Raw genomic sequence first — 16,925 nt, forward strand, 5'->3', positions numbered from 1 at the left:
GTACAGTTTAAGTAGTGTCTGTTTCGCTCAGCAAGTCTGACCTACATACTGCCTGATTGTCATTCCCCACATCGGGTAAAAAATTAAAACAGGCCTGAAGCTTGTAGCAATTTTGTTGAAATTCCTGTAAAGTGAGCTTAAAATTATATTTTTAAAAAAAACCTCATAACTGTTCTAAGTGCAACAGAAAGAAAATAGAAATGTACTTTGAAAATATTCAAATTGTATTAGGTTTATTTGTAACAGCCAGCCACACGAACTGGTGTGTTTTACAGGAAAGGCCTTCTTGTTCTCTGTGAAGCTCACTTATTTCTTTGCCCAAGTGGAACAAGTGTCTCCCTGCAGCAAAGGCACATGTTTAGCATGTCAGGCTTCTAAAAACTCTAAACTACAAAAAAAAGCATTATTACTACTAATAACTAGAGATGGCACGATACCACTTTTTTTTATGTCCGATACCGATATGAATCCGATATAGTGTTTTTTTTAATCAAAACGTTTTTTTAATATCTTGCTGCATTTTGTATAAGTTTATACCCAAGTTTAAATAAATAACAACACTAAAGCTATTCTGTTATACCTGTATGTAAAAAATACACTGTGTCCAAAATATGTCATAGTTCAGCAACACTGATCAATCTAATAAACTAAACCTGCACCATCCTCCCTATTCTGGTATTTTAAAGAGTACTTAGCAGAAATATTAAGCAACCTAACTAATAGGGTTGCAAACTCCCAGCAAAAAAAAAAATAGGGAACCACCCCCCACCCTCCACCTCATGATGCTTAATCGATCTAATCAAATTTAATTTGATGCAGGGGGGAAAAATGTACAGAAATAACTTATTTTTCAAGAATAATTAAATAGATTCAACATCTTTCTTCAACAGAATTGCAGAATTCACAGATGGTACTTTCACAAAGGAAAAAGTACTATAGCTTACTAGGGTATATTAGACTTAACAGTTACTATATACAGTAATGGACTTCTATACATCAGATTAAAACTTTGGGTGTAAGAGTCAGATAATTATTTATTAAAAGCTAGACATTTTAAATGAGAATAAGAAAGAAAAGTATGTCTTTGTGTCCCCTTTTCCCAGTTCATGCCCCATCGGCCCCCCTGGCTAAACTTTGCTCGATCCGCCCCTGCACAGTTACCAGCCGTCAGCTACGTAGAAAATGATCCTGGTGTAGAAAGTAATATTAAATAAATTCTAACAACAGCTGATCAAGCTTAAACGTGCTGCTGTTGTTCAGCCGCTGGTTTCCTCTTTCTGGTGCAAAATGGGCCAAAAACAAAGAAGAGAGACAGACTCCGACAGAAAAGCCGATCAGCTGATCATTGATCAGTTTCACTATTGAAGTAGCAGCAGGAGAGGGAGGGAGAGAGAAGAGGCAGTCGCTCCACATGTCTATTGTTAAGCTTAACATGGGAATGCTTTACAGACATTCAGAGATAATGTTATACACTTACTTTACTTCTCTCTGGGATCACTTTCTCTGAGATGAAATGCTGGTTTGGTAGCAAGGCTACAAATACACACAGCTGCTCTATCACGTGCTACAGTTATGAGCCGAGTTACGCTGTGTAGCAAGTTTTGTGAGGTCCTTTATTGATATTTAATGGATCGGATTACATTTTTTATTTCTCGCCGATATCCGATCCAGTAATTTGGGTCAGTATCGGACCGATACCGATAGGTAATATCGGATCGGTCCATCTACTAATGACTAGCCTTACCGGTGCCCAGTGGTCAGATTCAGGATTCAAAGATACCAAAAGTTGAAAAAACACAGTCACCTGCTTCAGATGAGATGGTTTCCCGTCCAATGCGGAGTGCATACATCATTTCCCCTTCAATCCAGTTTTGATCTAACTAAAATGCTTCATCAAAAAAAAAACAAAAACAGACACTTCCTGGATATTGCACAGTGGATCAAAATCTGCCCAGATTTTTCTGTATTCATAATAACTTTAATTTTGAAAATCACAGCTAGGAGCTCGTGGAAGATCCTGAATCCAGCAACCAGCTGGGGCTTTTCTGTGTGGAGTTCTCCCTGTGTCTGTGGGGTTCTCTCCAGATACCTGGCTCTTTGCCACAGTCCAAAGACATGCACATTGAGCTAAACTGGTGTCTTTCTGTGTTCCTCACAATCATCTGGCAACCTAACCATACCCTATGCTAATGGTTGGGATTTCCTAGCTAATTAGCGCAACATACTGAAAATTGCCAAAGATAATACAGTTTGACAGACTTAAAATAGTACTGTTTCACCAACAAAGTGATTCCCAAAGAGCTATTAGCTGAAAATGTGGCATTTTCCAGCATGGTGTGCACTGTGTCATTAAAAACTTGAGGAAGTACAAGACAAAAAGAAGTAAAAGAAGTAGCTAACCTTAAAAAAACAACAAACAAACAAAGCTCCAATTGATGCATCTGGTGTTAAGGAAAGGAAATGGAGAAAAGGCTGAAGTTGTGTGATTATTTGTGTTTCATATACCATTACTTCCATTTATATTTGAACATTTGAATAATACCCTGCATCGATTCTCAATTTGTCTAGCAAAATATAAAAAAAAATGAGGGGTGCCACAAGATTTTTGCACGGTACTGTATGTGACGAGCCTTTTCATTTTATAAACGAGAAACCCACAGGCTGGTCTTAACACAGAACAACAACTAACAAAGCAAGCACAGAGTGATGAACTTGAATTTAAAGATATAATTGTAGTGACACTCTTCCAATCTGTGCTTTTACACACACCAACTGGGGTCATGAGCAAGCGCTTCGGAGCACCGCTGGTTATTAGCAGCAGCGACAAAAGAACCGTGATGACTAAAGATGGCGGAGCTGCAGCATCAGCTGGCACTGGCAGCCTCTGCAACAGAAGGTCGGGGAAACATTGGCAGATGGCTGTGCTGCGAAACAGATCTGCCGTCTTAAGGCGAGTAAAAAGCGAGCCGTTTTTAAATTCATCCATCAGCCTCGTTGAAGACGGCGGCGTAAACAACTCAGAGTGCCAACCCCGGTGCCATTATGTGCGACAAATGGTGCCCTTTAATGAGCTCACAGGTGAATTCGCTCATAGGTGCTATAACAATAGCGCACACACGAGTCGTACATTAATATCAGGTCGTTATCACGGCCGCACGAACCCACACATCTCCAGTTCAAAGAGCAAAATGTGTTTATTTCGTTTGATAGTGTTATCAATACATGTCATTCATGTTATGTGCCAGTGTTTAATAACTCATACATCTACTTCACATCATGAATACAGTAAATAAGTTAGCCCTACAGTATGTGTAGCAGAAATCTCTTAAATATTTAGTTCAGTCTGTTTTCCACAAGCTGCCACACTGCACTTCTTTCATTGGTTTAGTAATTTTAGCATAAAAGAAAAAGACAAGCGACCTTCCAGCAGCAGCTGCCATGTTACTCTGGAATTATGAGGCATTCGGTTTTCTAACCAAATCTCATTTAAGAATCTGTGAAACATTTTCGCCATGCAATTATTTCTAGACATCTACGTCCAATGGCAGTTGTGTGGCTACATTGTAAAGAACATAATGGCTGGAGGTCTTGCGGCTGCCTGACTGGAATAGCTGCTTGAACTGAAAGAGGATAAGTGGCCGCGCGGCCCTTTTTCCCTTTGAATACTTATTCACTTAACTCGTCGCTAATGGGCTCGTGGAAGGCGCACAGCTGAGCCGCTCACTGTCAACAGGCTTTCGCCGCTAAGCTAAATGCAAATAAATACAGCGGTGACCACACACGCGCACACACACAAGTTCAAACAGTGAGCGCACAAATGCCCAGTCACGTCCATTTCTGTGCAAAAGTAATATAGCTGAAATATTTGCTGTGCAAATTCAAGAACATAATACACTGAGGATTCTCCCTTTTCCTTATTTTATGTGTGATGTGTGGAGCGTCTAATGTTATCCCTGAAAAGAAAGTTTGTTTTACCATAAGGGTTACCAGACAAATGTGAAAGGGAGGCATATAGCTGCCTTCTAGAATCAGTAAGTCAATTAAAAGCAGCCATTTCCTCCTCCTGACCGGATCGTGTTCTTCATATATGATCCTACCGGGAGGATGGGAGGAAATGCACCGACCTCCTTATATCTTCTTCCATTTCCATTCCAACAACCCCCTGCGGGCATCTTCCTCCTCTGAAGAAAAAGCAATCAGTAAGAGAACAGTGCTCCTGCGAGTCAGCCAGCAGGGCATCGGCTCGTCCTTCTCTGGGGCTGCAGAGGAGGGGTGGACACCTAACTCCTCTGCTCCTGTGGAGAATGCTAAAGGCAGTGTTTGGGGGGGGGTTGGATGACTAGTTCCCTCTCATCAGTTCTCCACATTTGCTCTGAGCGAGCGTGGCTTGAATCTTTGATGCCGGTAGTCCTGGCTGGCCGCCCTTCGGAGGGGAGCCGGAGAGCTGAGCTGAGGGTTAGCGAGGCACGGCGCCTGAGTTTTGACGGTTCGCGGCAGCGCCCTGCTGCAGCTCAGAGAGCGCCTCTCCTCGACGCCCGACTGAGGCCCGAGCTGAGACTCGCACAGCTCCAGCAGTGACACTACCTGCTCCCTCAGTGCCAGGGATTTGAACCTGCGAGCTGCCAAGTAGAAAAAGGCTTCGACGAACGCCTGCAAGCCCATCCCTGTGAAGCAGAAGGCCAGGTTCATTAAGTCAGTAATTTCATACTGCTACTAGGTGATAAACTAGCAATTCTAACACAAAGAAGAGCTTGACATTTCCCTAAAGAACCTTAGCAGCTTTATGAAGATCAAAGCATTTTTTTGTTCAGCAACTATGAAACCGCTGTGAGTTAGATTAGCTTAGCAAAAAGATGGGAAAGAACTGAGGAAAGCTAGTCTGGATTTGTCCAAAGGTAACAAAATCTACCTGTCACCACCTCTAAAGGGCCCTAATTACCTTGGCTGTTATGTAAAGACCTGCCAGCGAAGTGGAACACATGGGCAGATGAAGAAGCTTCTAATGATCCAAACTGTTCTGACAAAAAATATCAAGCTGGGTTGTTAACAAGGCGTTTGATTGCACATTAGAACAGAGAGCGGGGCTTTGACCGAGGTCTGTGCTTCTGTTTAAGCCAGATAGAATTATAATTTTACACAACTTTCACTTTTCACTTTTTCAGTCGAGACCTTCGGCCCACAGTTAATGAATGTTGAAATGTTTGCTGTCACAGTCACAGTTCTTTAAAAAAAAATGGTTGACTCATTGTGTAATGTAACAGTCCTACAATGGTCTTATCGTTATGAAGGTTAGAGTATTCAGCGTTTGCTCCAATGACATTTTATAGTCTTACAGGCCTGGAGACTGGTTGCCGACCCCCTAGCAACCACCAATCTCTAGGTAAAAGTGTATTCCCTGACCTGGTGAGTGTTTGCTGGAAGGTTGCTGGGAGGTGTTAGTGTGAGGCTGGTTGAAAAGGCATAAAGGCTTGTAGTTGCTTTGCTCGCTGGCAGGTTGCCATGGTCGCCCTGGGTTTGTGTTAAAGACCCCAATGTGGTCTGCAAAGACTACTACTACTTGCCAAGCGGTAGCAAAGCTATGAAAAGTGGGAAATAAACTTGAAACAGAGATTGTTCGCCTTAAAAGTGAAACCTGCACCTTTTGAAAAGTGTTGACGCAACAAAGGGACAACTTTTACTTTGAAGGCACAGATTCTTCATTTCCAGTTTCTGCTGCACTTCTTTCAAGTTTCACTGCAGCTCAGAGAGAAAATGCTGAGGTTCTGCAGGCAAGTCAGCATCTTCCATGCAAACTATGGGCAACAGAGGCAATCTGCTAGCTACTATAGCACTCCCTTAGAGACCAATTTAACCTGGTGTAAACCCCTAGCAACCACCTGCTAACCAATCATGTAATACACATTTTAGCAACTGGAGGCTGCCAGGGGTCACCAGCCAGTGAGGCCTCACGCCTGAATTACGTTTCTACGGTGAATCTATGGCATAGCCTATGCAAGAGGATGACACCATTGCCACATTTATACTTCCACAGTTTTGTACTTGTAAGGATTTACAGTAAGTGTTGGGACATCTCTACGATCATTAACATTAACAGGGTGAACAAAGTGTATTAACAGTAATGCAATACAACGTCTGAATATCATTCTCTTAGATTTGAACGATATCATCTAAACCTTGAAAGTGGATATTTTACAGTAGTTTGTAGGTTGAGTAGAACAACTTATATATGTAATCATAACACATAAGAAATGTTTGTTGTACCCTTGAAGAGGCTGGCATCATTTTCTAAAGCATAACTCAGTTAAATGATTTAATGAGACGAGAGGAAAGTCCAACCTCCATCTCTGAAGACTCTCACTTGAATTTTAGGTTTTACAGATTTTTCTACTTTCTCTGTTCTCCACCTAGAAATCGAAGAGATCCATAGTGCAAGAAAACATTTAGATGTAATTTTTTTAATTTGTCGCATATCCCAAGTCTAACTGGAATAGATATATTTGTGAATTCTAAGTTTTATCCCAGTTCTTGGTCCCTTACAAGTCCTCCAGTGCACCCACACACACACAATAACAGACGCTGACTCCAGCCTTCCTGAATACGTATGAGCTTATTCTAAATTCAGTCCACAATCTCCTCCGTACAGGCCCCTCCATGCTCGTCCATGTGATCTCCATCCATCCGCTCCGCCTCGCAAACATTCCTCGGAAGGTGCAACGTCTGAATAATTCATGTCGGGTAGTCTTCTCCATTGTCACAGTGTGATCTTTGCTCATTTCAATTACAGTGTCAGAGGAAATCTGACAAAGAATGACAAGCAATTATCTCCAAGCACAGTATTTGCGCCGAGTCTCGAGGACACCCGTGCTCTCTGTCCTCCACATATTTTTTCCCTTTGTGATAATTTATTGTGCGTTTGTGAGTATGGCGTTACCTGCTTCTCTGGAGTCGGGCGTCGCGCCTGACCAGCGGCGTGTGATGTCTATGTAGAGGATGTCCACTGAAGCCATTGTGAAGTTGCTGCCACTTAGTTTACAAGTCCTGAAAAACATTACAGGAAATCTAAAATAAGCTCCATAATGCAATTCTTAGCTTACAAACACATCGTGTGGTTGCTCTGAAACCTGTAGAAAGCATTCAACATTCATGCTTCCTTTAAATAAATGAAGGGAGATTCAAAGACCACAACCACTGAATGTTAGATTCCAGCCTTGCTCCTTAGATATGGAAAAATATTGATCTCAAATTTATTTATATATATATATTTATATTATGTAAAGCATATCATCGAAATTCCAGATTTGCAGTTTTATGTTGAGAAGCATGAATTGTGCAAGATTTACCCTAAAGCAGTTTTCCACAGAACGGTGAACCCCCTTTGGCATCTTTCCTCCTGCATGACTCGCCTCTCTGGGATTCTCTCTTCATGTCACTTATTAACCTCTTTAGTTGGGAGATGTTCCACCAGGTTCTTTTGTTAGCACCACACAACTCTTCAGTCATTTGTTGCCCACGTTCCAACACTGCTGAATCACTGTATGTGACTTTATTTACATACAGCTTACATGGGCAGTTATGTATAAAGAAACACATGTACTTTTATAACAATAAGCACTGAGTGTGTTAACCTTCAGCAGCTCATTCTCTAGACAATCCTTTCTTTAAAGACAGAACAAATTTTGGGGTCAACTTAACCACAAGGCAGATATGTAATGTAAAAGCGAGGTCAGAGGTCAAATGTAAAAAGGTATTTAGATTGTGATATCAGAATCCCCATATACCCGTATCACTTCCTGTGTATTACCAATGCAAACAGAGGCAGCAGGACTGTAAGCATAGTTTTAAAGATGAAAGCGATTTTTGAAACTTTGCCTTATTTGACCTTAAAGAGGTCAGAAGTCCAAAGAAACATGATATTTAGATTCAACCATCCATCATTCCCTACATGCCTATATGCTGTCAATGCAAACAATGGCAGTGAGAAACAGTTTTAAATAGCTCTATATAGCATTATTATCACTCTGACCTTCAGATCGATCACTCTATTGATTTTGAAGGAGAGGTCAGAGGTTAAATGTCACATATTAATTTAAATCTTTATTCTGTACTTTATATAGCTTGACAATACACACCACGCTTGTAAGAATCATAAGTTATAAGGCCTTGTGTCAATTTTCTACCAATAAATCATTAAGTTGACTTTGAAGACGTTGGTGGATTTAAGACACATTTTAATGGATTGTAAGAGGTGCCCGCTGTACACCCCTACAAAGCTTCATGAGGATCAGAAAGAACACCGCCAAAAACATAACCTCCTTGGTGGTAGTAATAAATAATAGTACCTACCTGATGAAGGTCCGAAAGGCAGTGGGGCCAAGGCGCATGTTGCCCTTCACACCAAGGAAGCGTATGAAGAGAGCTGCGATTCGCTCCACTAGCCGCAGGTAGTTGAACTGCTTGGAGTACTTTGGGTAGACCTGCTTCAGACACAGCGAAGGCAAAGTTCCCGTTTCATCTTGGCTCTTCTCTTGTGTTTCTTCTTCCATGGGAATCTCTTCTCCTTGTTCAAACCCACCGGCCCTCTGTTGGGGACTGTTGGTGTAGAGTAACAGGAAAAAAACAAAGAAAAGCAAAACAGCTTTAATTTAAATTAATGAACGGATTCATTTTCAAGCTTGGTGAACATTAAACCAACAAGGTGCAGATACAAGAAAGAGATTCAAAACGAAAAGGTTGATTTCATATTGACGAAAAAGTTGATACTTGTCACTAAATTTGGAAAAGCAAATAAGTTAAATGGTCCAGACAGGATTGGTCGTTTGATAGAAGCAACATGAGACTCATCCTCCACCGGGCTATACACTGTTCTCTATTACTCAGTAAAAACATCAACTCAATTTCAACCTTAGGTGATGGACGAGCTGTGCTTTTAGAAGTTCATTTATGATGCTTTGAATTAAGCAGACCAACATAAAAGCACTCATACCAGTTTACTTAAAGTGACCAAAAGAAGTCTGTGAACCTTTGATTCAGTCCATCGACCTCCTGTTACACAAAAGCTGGATCAGAAAACAGTGTACTGAAGTGCTTCCATGCAAGCAATGCAGTACCACCTTGTTATCAACATACAGACTAAAAACAGCCTGAATAGCCTGCATGTTGCTTTATAACACCGGTAATTAAGCTGCAATTCAATTTTATTTATACAGCGCCAAACCACAACAACAGTCCCCTCGAAGGTCTGTATATTGGAAGGTAAAGACTCTACAGAGAAAACACCAGCAATCAAAACACCCACTATGAACAAGCAGTTGGTGACAGTGGGAAGGAAAAACTTAACAGGAAGAAACCTCTGGCAGAAGCAGGCTCAGGGAGGAGCTGCCATCTGCCACGTCCGGTTAGGGGTGAGGGGGGGAGACAGGAAAAAGACACACTGTGGAAAAATGGTCCATTAATGGTCAAAACTTCAAAAGAGCAGAATCCTGAACATGAGTTTTTTCCACTGCTAATGCACGTTCAAGGTGCACAATATTTTATCAGATGAAAACAAAGCTGCCTTTTTTCAGAAAACAAGTGACACCAAGACTAATCCGTCTACTTTAAAATCTCACATCCTTCTGCTTGTCAGACGAAACAATGAATATATGAATATTAGATAAATGGAAAACTGTGATGGATAATAGTACTATTTTTTTAATTCTCTGTTATAAAGATAATCCTTAGGGAGAGAAAAAAAGTCAGCTATGCTTAGTTACCATGCTGCAAATTCAAAATCCGTCATGTCATGTTTTCTCCATTTTACTGTCACTCTGTCCCTTCTACCAGCTATCCCACTGTAATATTCCTGAGGGACAGGATGCCTTTTACAGGGAATTAACGTAAACTGCAAGGATTGTGCGTTTCTGTCCTTGGGAGCTTTTTTGGGTGTGTACACACTGTGCTTGACTGACAACCTCCCTCCTCTCACCTGGCAGGTCAGAACAAATTATACCTTCATCATTCCTTTTTGGAACATGAAGTGCTGCGACCTTAAAACACCCCTATAAAAGAAACTTAACTAAAAGCCAGAATAAGTAAAGAACACCTGTGCGAGTTTGCAGCAGGGGCTAAAAGCACAACTGCAATCGTGCACATGTGCATCAAGAAACGCATACAACAAAAGGCAACACTCAAGGGGATAAGAACACCGCCGACTTTTTATGAGGCCGCTTCGTTCTCCATGAATTAGTAAGCAGTGTGAATGGCACTGAGCGAGCGCTGCTGAATGTTTAATAGAATCAATCATCCCTCGAAGCCAGGACGCCACCCACATCTATTTAGACAGGACAGGCTCTGCTAAAAACGGACACGTCTTCAACAGAAGCTGACAAGCAGACAGACAGTGAGGCGAATGTCTACAAACATTCCTGCAGAGGGAGAGAAAAGCTGATGGGTGGTGAAGGAGAAAAGGTGAAGAATGGGAGGTTTTTAAAAAAAGACACACAGAAGGCAAAGCGTATGTACCCAATTTGTTGTCATTAACTGACAATGGGAACCTTTTTTATCTTGATGTGTGTGTGTGTGTGTGTGTGTGTGTGTGTGTGTGTGTGTGTGTGTGTGTGTGTGTCCGAGGTGTTCCCAGTAGGAAAGCTGGAGAAAAAGCCTCAACTTTAAACACAATTAACTTCCCTCAATCTTTCTTTCCTTTTATGCAGATGATGCTTTTCTAATAATGTGCCTCGCCTGCTATTTTAGGTATGGCCACAGATCTCACTTTTTTTTTTTTTTTTGTTCTCGCTGCACTCACCTTTCATAATGGCTCATAAATCACTCTCAGAGACATCATACATAGGATTAATGAGCTGGGGGAGAGAAGTGCATGTCTGAGAGTCACTGATAGCATCACCCAGTTCTTCTTAGAATTCCTCATTTATCTCCTCGCCCTTCTCTCCAAAATGCCATTTACCCCCCCTCCTCCCTCCACCGCCAACTATTCTGCCATTTCATATTTGCTTTATCTCTCTTCTATAAGCCTGCCTCGATCATTTAAACAGCAACACAGCTTTTGGGGTATTTTTTTAACTCAGCTGCTGCTCTTTAGCGCGTGTGCCTGGTCAGCTCCCCCCGTCATTTCACTTCATTTTAAACCAGTAAAATTCATACTTGGCTGAATTCAGTCTGAACTCTGTGTTCTGACTGACTGGATCTCATCCATCCCACTGCAGACCAGCTGTCAGCAAACACAATGCACGTATTTTCTTATTGGCAGACCATCTGTGCAGTAAACAGATTACTTAACCTGCCATAACAATGTTTGTGCTCCAGAAAGACTGCTTGTTAATAAATCTCAAATTCTGCAGAATTTTAGAAAAAGAGAAAGAGAGCGAGTTCCCTCTGCTAAAACACCAAATCTGTATGAAGCAGAAAGGATTTCTCTAACAAACCTATAATCCACTAGATCCCTGAGATTTTTAATTTTGAGTAACTGTGACTTCAAAAACTACAAAATACCAGCCAAACCATGATTAATTCCTAGTTCTTAATGTCCATAAGTATATTACTCCTAATGCCGCTTTAGACTTTTTATCCAGCATCATAAATAACAGTTTAACTGGGTTCTGGCAAAAGCACTGGAATAAGTATTATCGGATACTGGAGCACCTGCATAGTCAGTGTACAGTCATAGATCAGATTTGACCCGTTCAATGCATTTTACTTTAGCAGGACTTTCTCCTGTTACACTGACTAACTGTTTAGTTCCACATCTGTCCACTCGAGTAGCTCGAGACACCAACCGTCTGCCACCTACAATCCACATCTTGCGTCAGTTGATCTCAATAGGTCACATGATAGGGTGAGACAAGGTCACAGCAGTTTCAACCGAAACCTCTGCAGATAATGACCCACACCCTTTGTCACAGCTTGGTTCATGATCAATAGTGAGTCAACGTCTGCCTTAAACACTTACATCACCACGGACTGCCATTTGGCTTTTTCTACCTTTAAAACCCGGAGAGCAGCCAAATGGCTTTTAGCTAAGCTTTAGCTTCAGCCAAGTGGAAGCTAAATTGGCTAGTCATTCATATGTATATTAGGTTGTTAGCTGGGAATTCTGGAGGGAGGGGAGTGGGGGTGTGTGGATGAGGGGGTGGGGGAGCTGCTAAAAGCTGTGAACTTCCTTTTGTGTTTCATCTTGATGCATTCTCAATCATCCAGGGAAATAAATCTCCAAAAGTCACCAACTTGGAGTGTTTCAGTTTGCCGTCTTAGGGAGAAATCAACACACATGGGTGTAGGTCCTTTGTTGCTGAGATTTATTGATAAAAACAGTACAAAAAACCAACCATTTGTACACATATTTACAAATAATAATAAAAAGTGAGTGAGTACATTTCAACATTATACCAGTGGTCTGATTGATGCCACAATGGAGCAAATCGAGCAAAGACTGATAAGTTCGCTGCAATTTCCAGTGTGTGGGGATCATTGGTCACCAACTGCATCACGTGCTACAACCCTGGTCTACATATCACCGTTGATGAACAGCTTTTCCCATCAAAGACTCGGTGCTGTTTCCTGCAGTATATTGCAAGTAAACCTGACAAGTTTGGGATCAAGTTTTGGGTGGCTTGCGACCTAAAATCCAAGTACATTTGCAATGTCTTCCCATATCTTGGCAAGGACCCCAATCGTCCCACTGGGGAGAGACTTTCTGAAAATGTAGTAATGAGGCTGATGGAACCATTCCTAGACAAGGGCAGAAATGTTACCACGGACAATTTTTTCACATCGCTTTCACTTGCGCAAAAACTTCTTAGACTGAAAACCACCATCCTCGGCACAGTCAACAAGATTTGCAGGGAAATTCCTCAATCCACTAGTGGATTGGCTAGTCATTCATATGTAAATGTGGTGGAGCTTGCAAGAGAGTTGGCTCACTCTCATGTAGCTGAGAAGAAGGCAAGAAAAGAACAGTTGCTTCACACCTAGTCCTGGAAAAAGAGCCATGTGTCAGGTCAAACACAAATGCAAGAACAATCATGCCACTGTGCGATGTGTTCACTGCTACAGATACACATGTGGTAAATGCAGACTACAGATACCATGGCAGTGCCAGGATTGTGAGTGATTGCTGAAAATGTTGAAATGTACTCACTCACTTTTTATTATTATTTGTAAATATGTGTACAAATGGTTGGTTTTTTGTACTGTTTTTATCAATAAATCTCAGCAACAAAGGACCTACACCCATGTGTGTTGATTTCTCCCTAAGATGGCAAACTGAAACACTCCAAGTTGGTGACTTTTGGAGATTTATTTCCCTGGATGATTGAGAATGCATCAAGATGAAACACAAAAGGAAGTTCACAGCTTTTAGCAGCTCCCCCACCCCCTCATCCACACACCCCCACTCCCCTCCCTCCAGAATTCCCAGCTAACAACCTAATTTACATATGAATGACTAGCCAATTTAGCTTCCACTTGGCTGAAGCTAAAGCCTAGCTAAAAGCCTACCAGCCATTTGGCTGGTGGTGGGTTTTAAAGGTAGAAAGGTAGAAGCCTGGGACTCCTAGTAAGGGACAACTTCCACTAGGGCTTAAATACGTGGGACTTTCCACCATTTGGTCTTAGAAGCGTCTCGGATGAGAGCTGAAACATCTTCAAGAAATGTAAAGAAGTTCAGTCGCTTTTCTTTCCAAGCTTCTTAGACTACCATGACCTGGATGACTGAGAACCTACACAGACATACTGCCATTTAATGTGTTTGTTTAGTTTGTTTAAATCACAGCAATCGCACTGTGTGGAGCTGAATGATTAAAGAGTTCCGTTTTTGCAGCTGTGTTGTTGGCTGATGATTACATTTTTCGGCGCTGAGCCAATCTAACGGCTAATTTAATAAACATTAGCAATGGCTAGTTGGGACATGCTTACCATTACTCTCTTCAACCACAAGACTTTGTCACCATTTGCACAGCTGACAGAACAATTCCCTGTAATCACAACGTAACTTAAAGATACTCTGAATCTTCTTGCTTCCTTTTAATTATGCACCATGGTTGGATAACTGCTGTTAAAATAATCACGTGCTTAAATAAAATATCAGGATCATTTTATTACGTTTTCTTTGGTGCTGATTTGAGATATCTTTTCTGAGATGTACTTAATAATTTACTTACAACTTTGTTACTGGTACCCAGCTGCATGCACATACTATTATGTGAAGTTCTAAGGGTTCTGAGCCAATATAAAACAAGCAATAATGTGCAAAAGTCTTGACCCACCCCTCTCTTTTCTTTGCTAGGAAAATGGGAAGTATGTGCAGCACTTTACTGAAGTGGAAATACAGCATATAAGGCAAAAACAGCACAATTCTAACAATATTAATCAATATTTGGTATGACCACCTTTACTCTTGAGCACAGGCCAAACTCTCTTAGGCAAATTTTCTTCTCTTTTCTTTTAGTCTTCAGGAATATCCCACACTGCTACAATAGTGCTCCATTTCATTATTTTTGTATCCAGGTATGCTTTTACTGCACTCACAGTATATTTGGGATCATTGCTGCACTAAGGGATGAAGTGGATTCATAACTCCATTAGATCTGTTGCCACTGATTTTCAGTCCAGTTCTCATCTAATTTGGCGTAACCTCAGCCAAGGACATGACTTTCAGATACTGCTCATCTTCTGCAGATAGTCTTTTATTCCCCCAACTTCTTTTGTCCTTCACTTTTCCAGTTTCCTCAAATTCTTTAAGGACACACTGAACACCATGCTGAGATATGCCGCATTATTAGCTGATAGCTCTTTGGAAATCACCTTGTTGGTGCTTTTTATACTTAAATGTTTCATAAATTAGTGTTCAGTGACCTAACAAAAAAAAGAGATAGAGTAAAAAAAGCATTCCTTCGGAGCTGGTCAGGTACAAAGACTCGACTGAAAATGAGTGATGAAGCAGCCAAAGTCCAAAGAAAAACTTTGCAAGATCTTCAAAAAGCCTGGAGAACTATTGCTCAAGAGTACTCTAAAAATAACAAAAATAGAGCAATGCATGGGAATCTAAGATTAAATTTAAAATAGGCAAATCACATTAACATGTTAGTGGTCATGACTTTAGTAGTTATGTGGGCAATGTGCCTAACCAGATCTTTTTAACGTGCACAACAAAGCAGAATTTCCGATAAAGAAAATAATCTGAGGAGGAGAGTAAAGAAAAAAAGGTGATGGAAGGATGGGCAAAGTGAGAAAAAACGGAAGAAATTGAGATGGTGGCCGAACAGAAGCTGTAAATCCTATTGTCATAAAAGAAAAACAGACTGAGGGTGAGAAAACAAAAAGAAAATAAAAACCTAATGTAGGAGGAGATTTATTGTCAGGCACCACACAGGGCCAGTCAGCCAGAGAGAGATTGAGCCACCAGACTCGTACAGTAATGTGTGAATTTCCACCACGGCTCAGCTGAATTTAATTTTTCCATTTAACAAGCTTAGGGAGAGCTGTTGAGCAGTGCAGAGCAGGACTCCGAGGAGGGATGGGAAGAGTGAGATATCATGTCCTTAAAAAGTGAACATGCAGACAAGAATGCAAGGACTTCAGGCTTTGCATGCGTCTGTGTGTGTGTGTGTGTGTGTGTGTGTGTGTGTGTCCGAGGTGTTCCCAGTAGGAAAGCTGGAGAAAAAGCCTCAACTTTAAACACAATTAACTTCAGGCAAGTCTATATATTTACACTGTGGGTTTCTTGTGGCCTGGATCCATTAGACGCAGAGTGTCCCTGATCACGCCCACTTTGACCTCTTCATCCACCGGACTGGGAACATATTCAAAAACTCCGGGTGCCACCTAAAAAATGCAAGTACTGCTTACAGCAAAAAGAAATAAGAGGCTTTAAAATATGATGATGTTGCTGCTGACATTTCACTCTTACCTCCTGCTCATGCTCGATTCTCATACTAGGGTTGGAGTTGACTTCTAACAGTACGGGCTTTAGGTTCTTCATGAGCAAGATGTCAAAGCCTAATATCTGAAACACACCCACAGAATGTCAGCAACATACTTTCTATACCGTATATATTTAAAATTCTCAAATATATACAAATAATGAGGATTGATGAAAAGGTCATTAAGACTTAAGAAAATATCTACGTGTGATCAATATAAAGTGGATCTTATCTGATTATTTTATTTATTGTATAATTACTTGGAAGCACGTGGGTCCTGGTTTGCCGGGTGGTATGTCAGCCTGGTAGTAGACTCTAAGTTCAGGCACCACGGCGATGACAGTCTTGATGACAAGGGCGATGATGTCCGACCACACCCTCTTGATGTCGACACCTTTAGCTGCTAATCTGTACAGCACGCTGGAGAGAGTGCGCTTGCTGCCGGTGCTCTGGCTGTCTGAGTGCACGAAGTTGCCGCTGTGGACGTTGAGCGAGTAGTTTGTCAGGTGCATGAAGACGTGGCTAAGATTCTTCTGACTTGGCTCCTTCACAGAAACACACAAAAAGACGAAACGAAGAAAAACAAAAAGAAAAGAACAAAATTTGTTACCTTTAAGGTCACGGCTTCACAGCACAGTTTGCTGACACCATCGTGGCTACCTGATACAGCTCGGTGCAAAAACGTGTCAGTCCCTCTTTGGCAATGTAGATCTCCAACGGCTCCAAGGACTTTATAAGAACGTAGAGCCGGATATCGAACTTAAGTTTGTCAATAAGTAACGGCTTTTGGATGTACTCCTGGACTACGCCCTGTTTGGCCTGCGAACCCGTCATGAGCTTGAGGTCACTAGGGTCACGGATGAGGTAGATACCGTCCCCCTGAGAGCCCCCATCTGGTTTGACAATGAAAGTGGGATTCACTGTAGCATCCTTCTCTTTCACCATGTGAATCTGCAGCAGAGGGAAAAGGTACACCAGTGAGTGTGAGTCAAGGAAGTTTAAACATGTTTC

At 41.4% G+C, this 16,925-nt stretch overlaps 1 protein-coding gene across 4 annotated transcripts in view; it reads right to left on the bottom strand.

Moving 5' to 3' along the window:
- Window positions 1-3,175: 3,175 nt before the first annotated feature.
- The window catches only part of ttll11 (tubulin tyrosine ligase-like family, member 11), a 30,145-nt gene continuing 16,395 nt past the window's right edge, over window positions 3,176-16,925 (bottom strand). Inside the window, exons 4-10 of one of the 4 annotated variants that reach the window (XM_085280066.1) lie at window positions 16,575-16,865; window positions 16,175-16,459; window positions 15,902-15,997; window positions 15,704-15,816; window positions 8,344-8,589; window positions 6,932-7,038; window positions 3,176-4,664 (exon numbers count right to left, since the gene is read on the bottom strand). In XM_085280066.1, the coding sequence (XP_085136192.1) occupies window positions 4,354-4,664; window positions 6,932-7,038; window positions 8,344-8,589; window positions 15,704-15,816; window positions 15,902-15,997; window positions 16,175-16,459; window positions 16,575-16,865 (1,449 nt within the window). In that variant the 3' untranslated portion in view covers window positions 3,176-4,353. The other 3 variants (XM_085280067.1, XM_085280068.1, XM_085280069.1) reach the window with 3 other exon arrangements.

Source organism: Mchenga conophoros, linkage group LG7, assembly GCF_057382185.1.
Source record: "Mchenga conophoros isolate Kocher_MC1m ecotype Shallow Benthic linkage group LG7, M_conophoros_male_GT1.1, whole genome shotgun sequence".
Lineage (NCBI taxonomy): Eukaryota > Metazoa > Chordata > Actinopteri > Cichliformes > Cichlidae > Mchenga > Mchenga conophoros.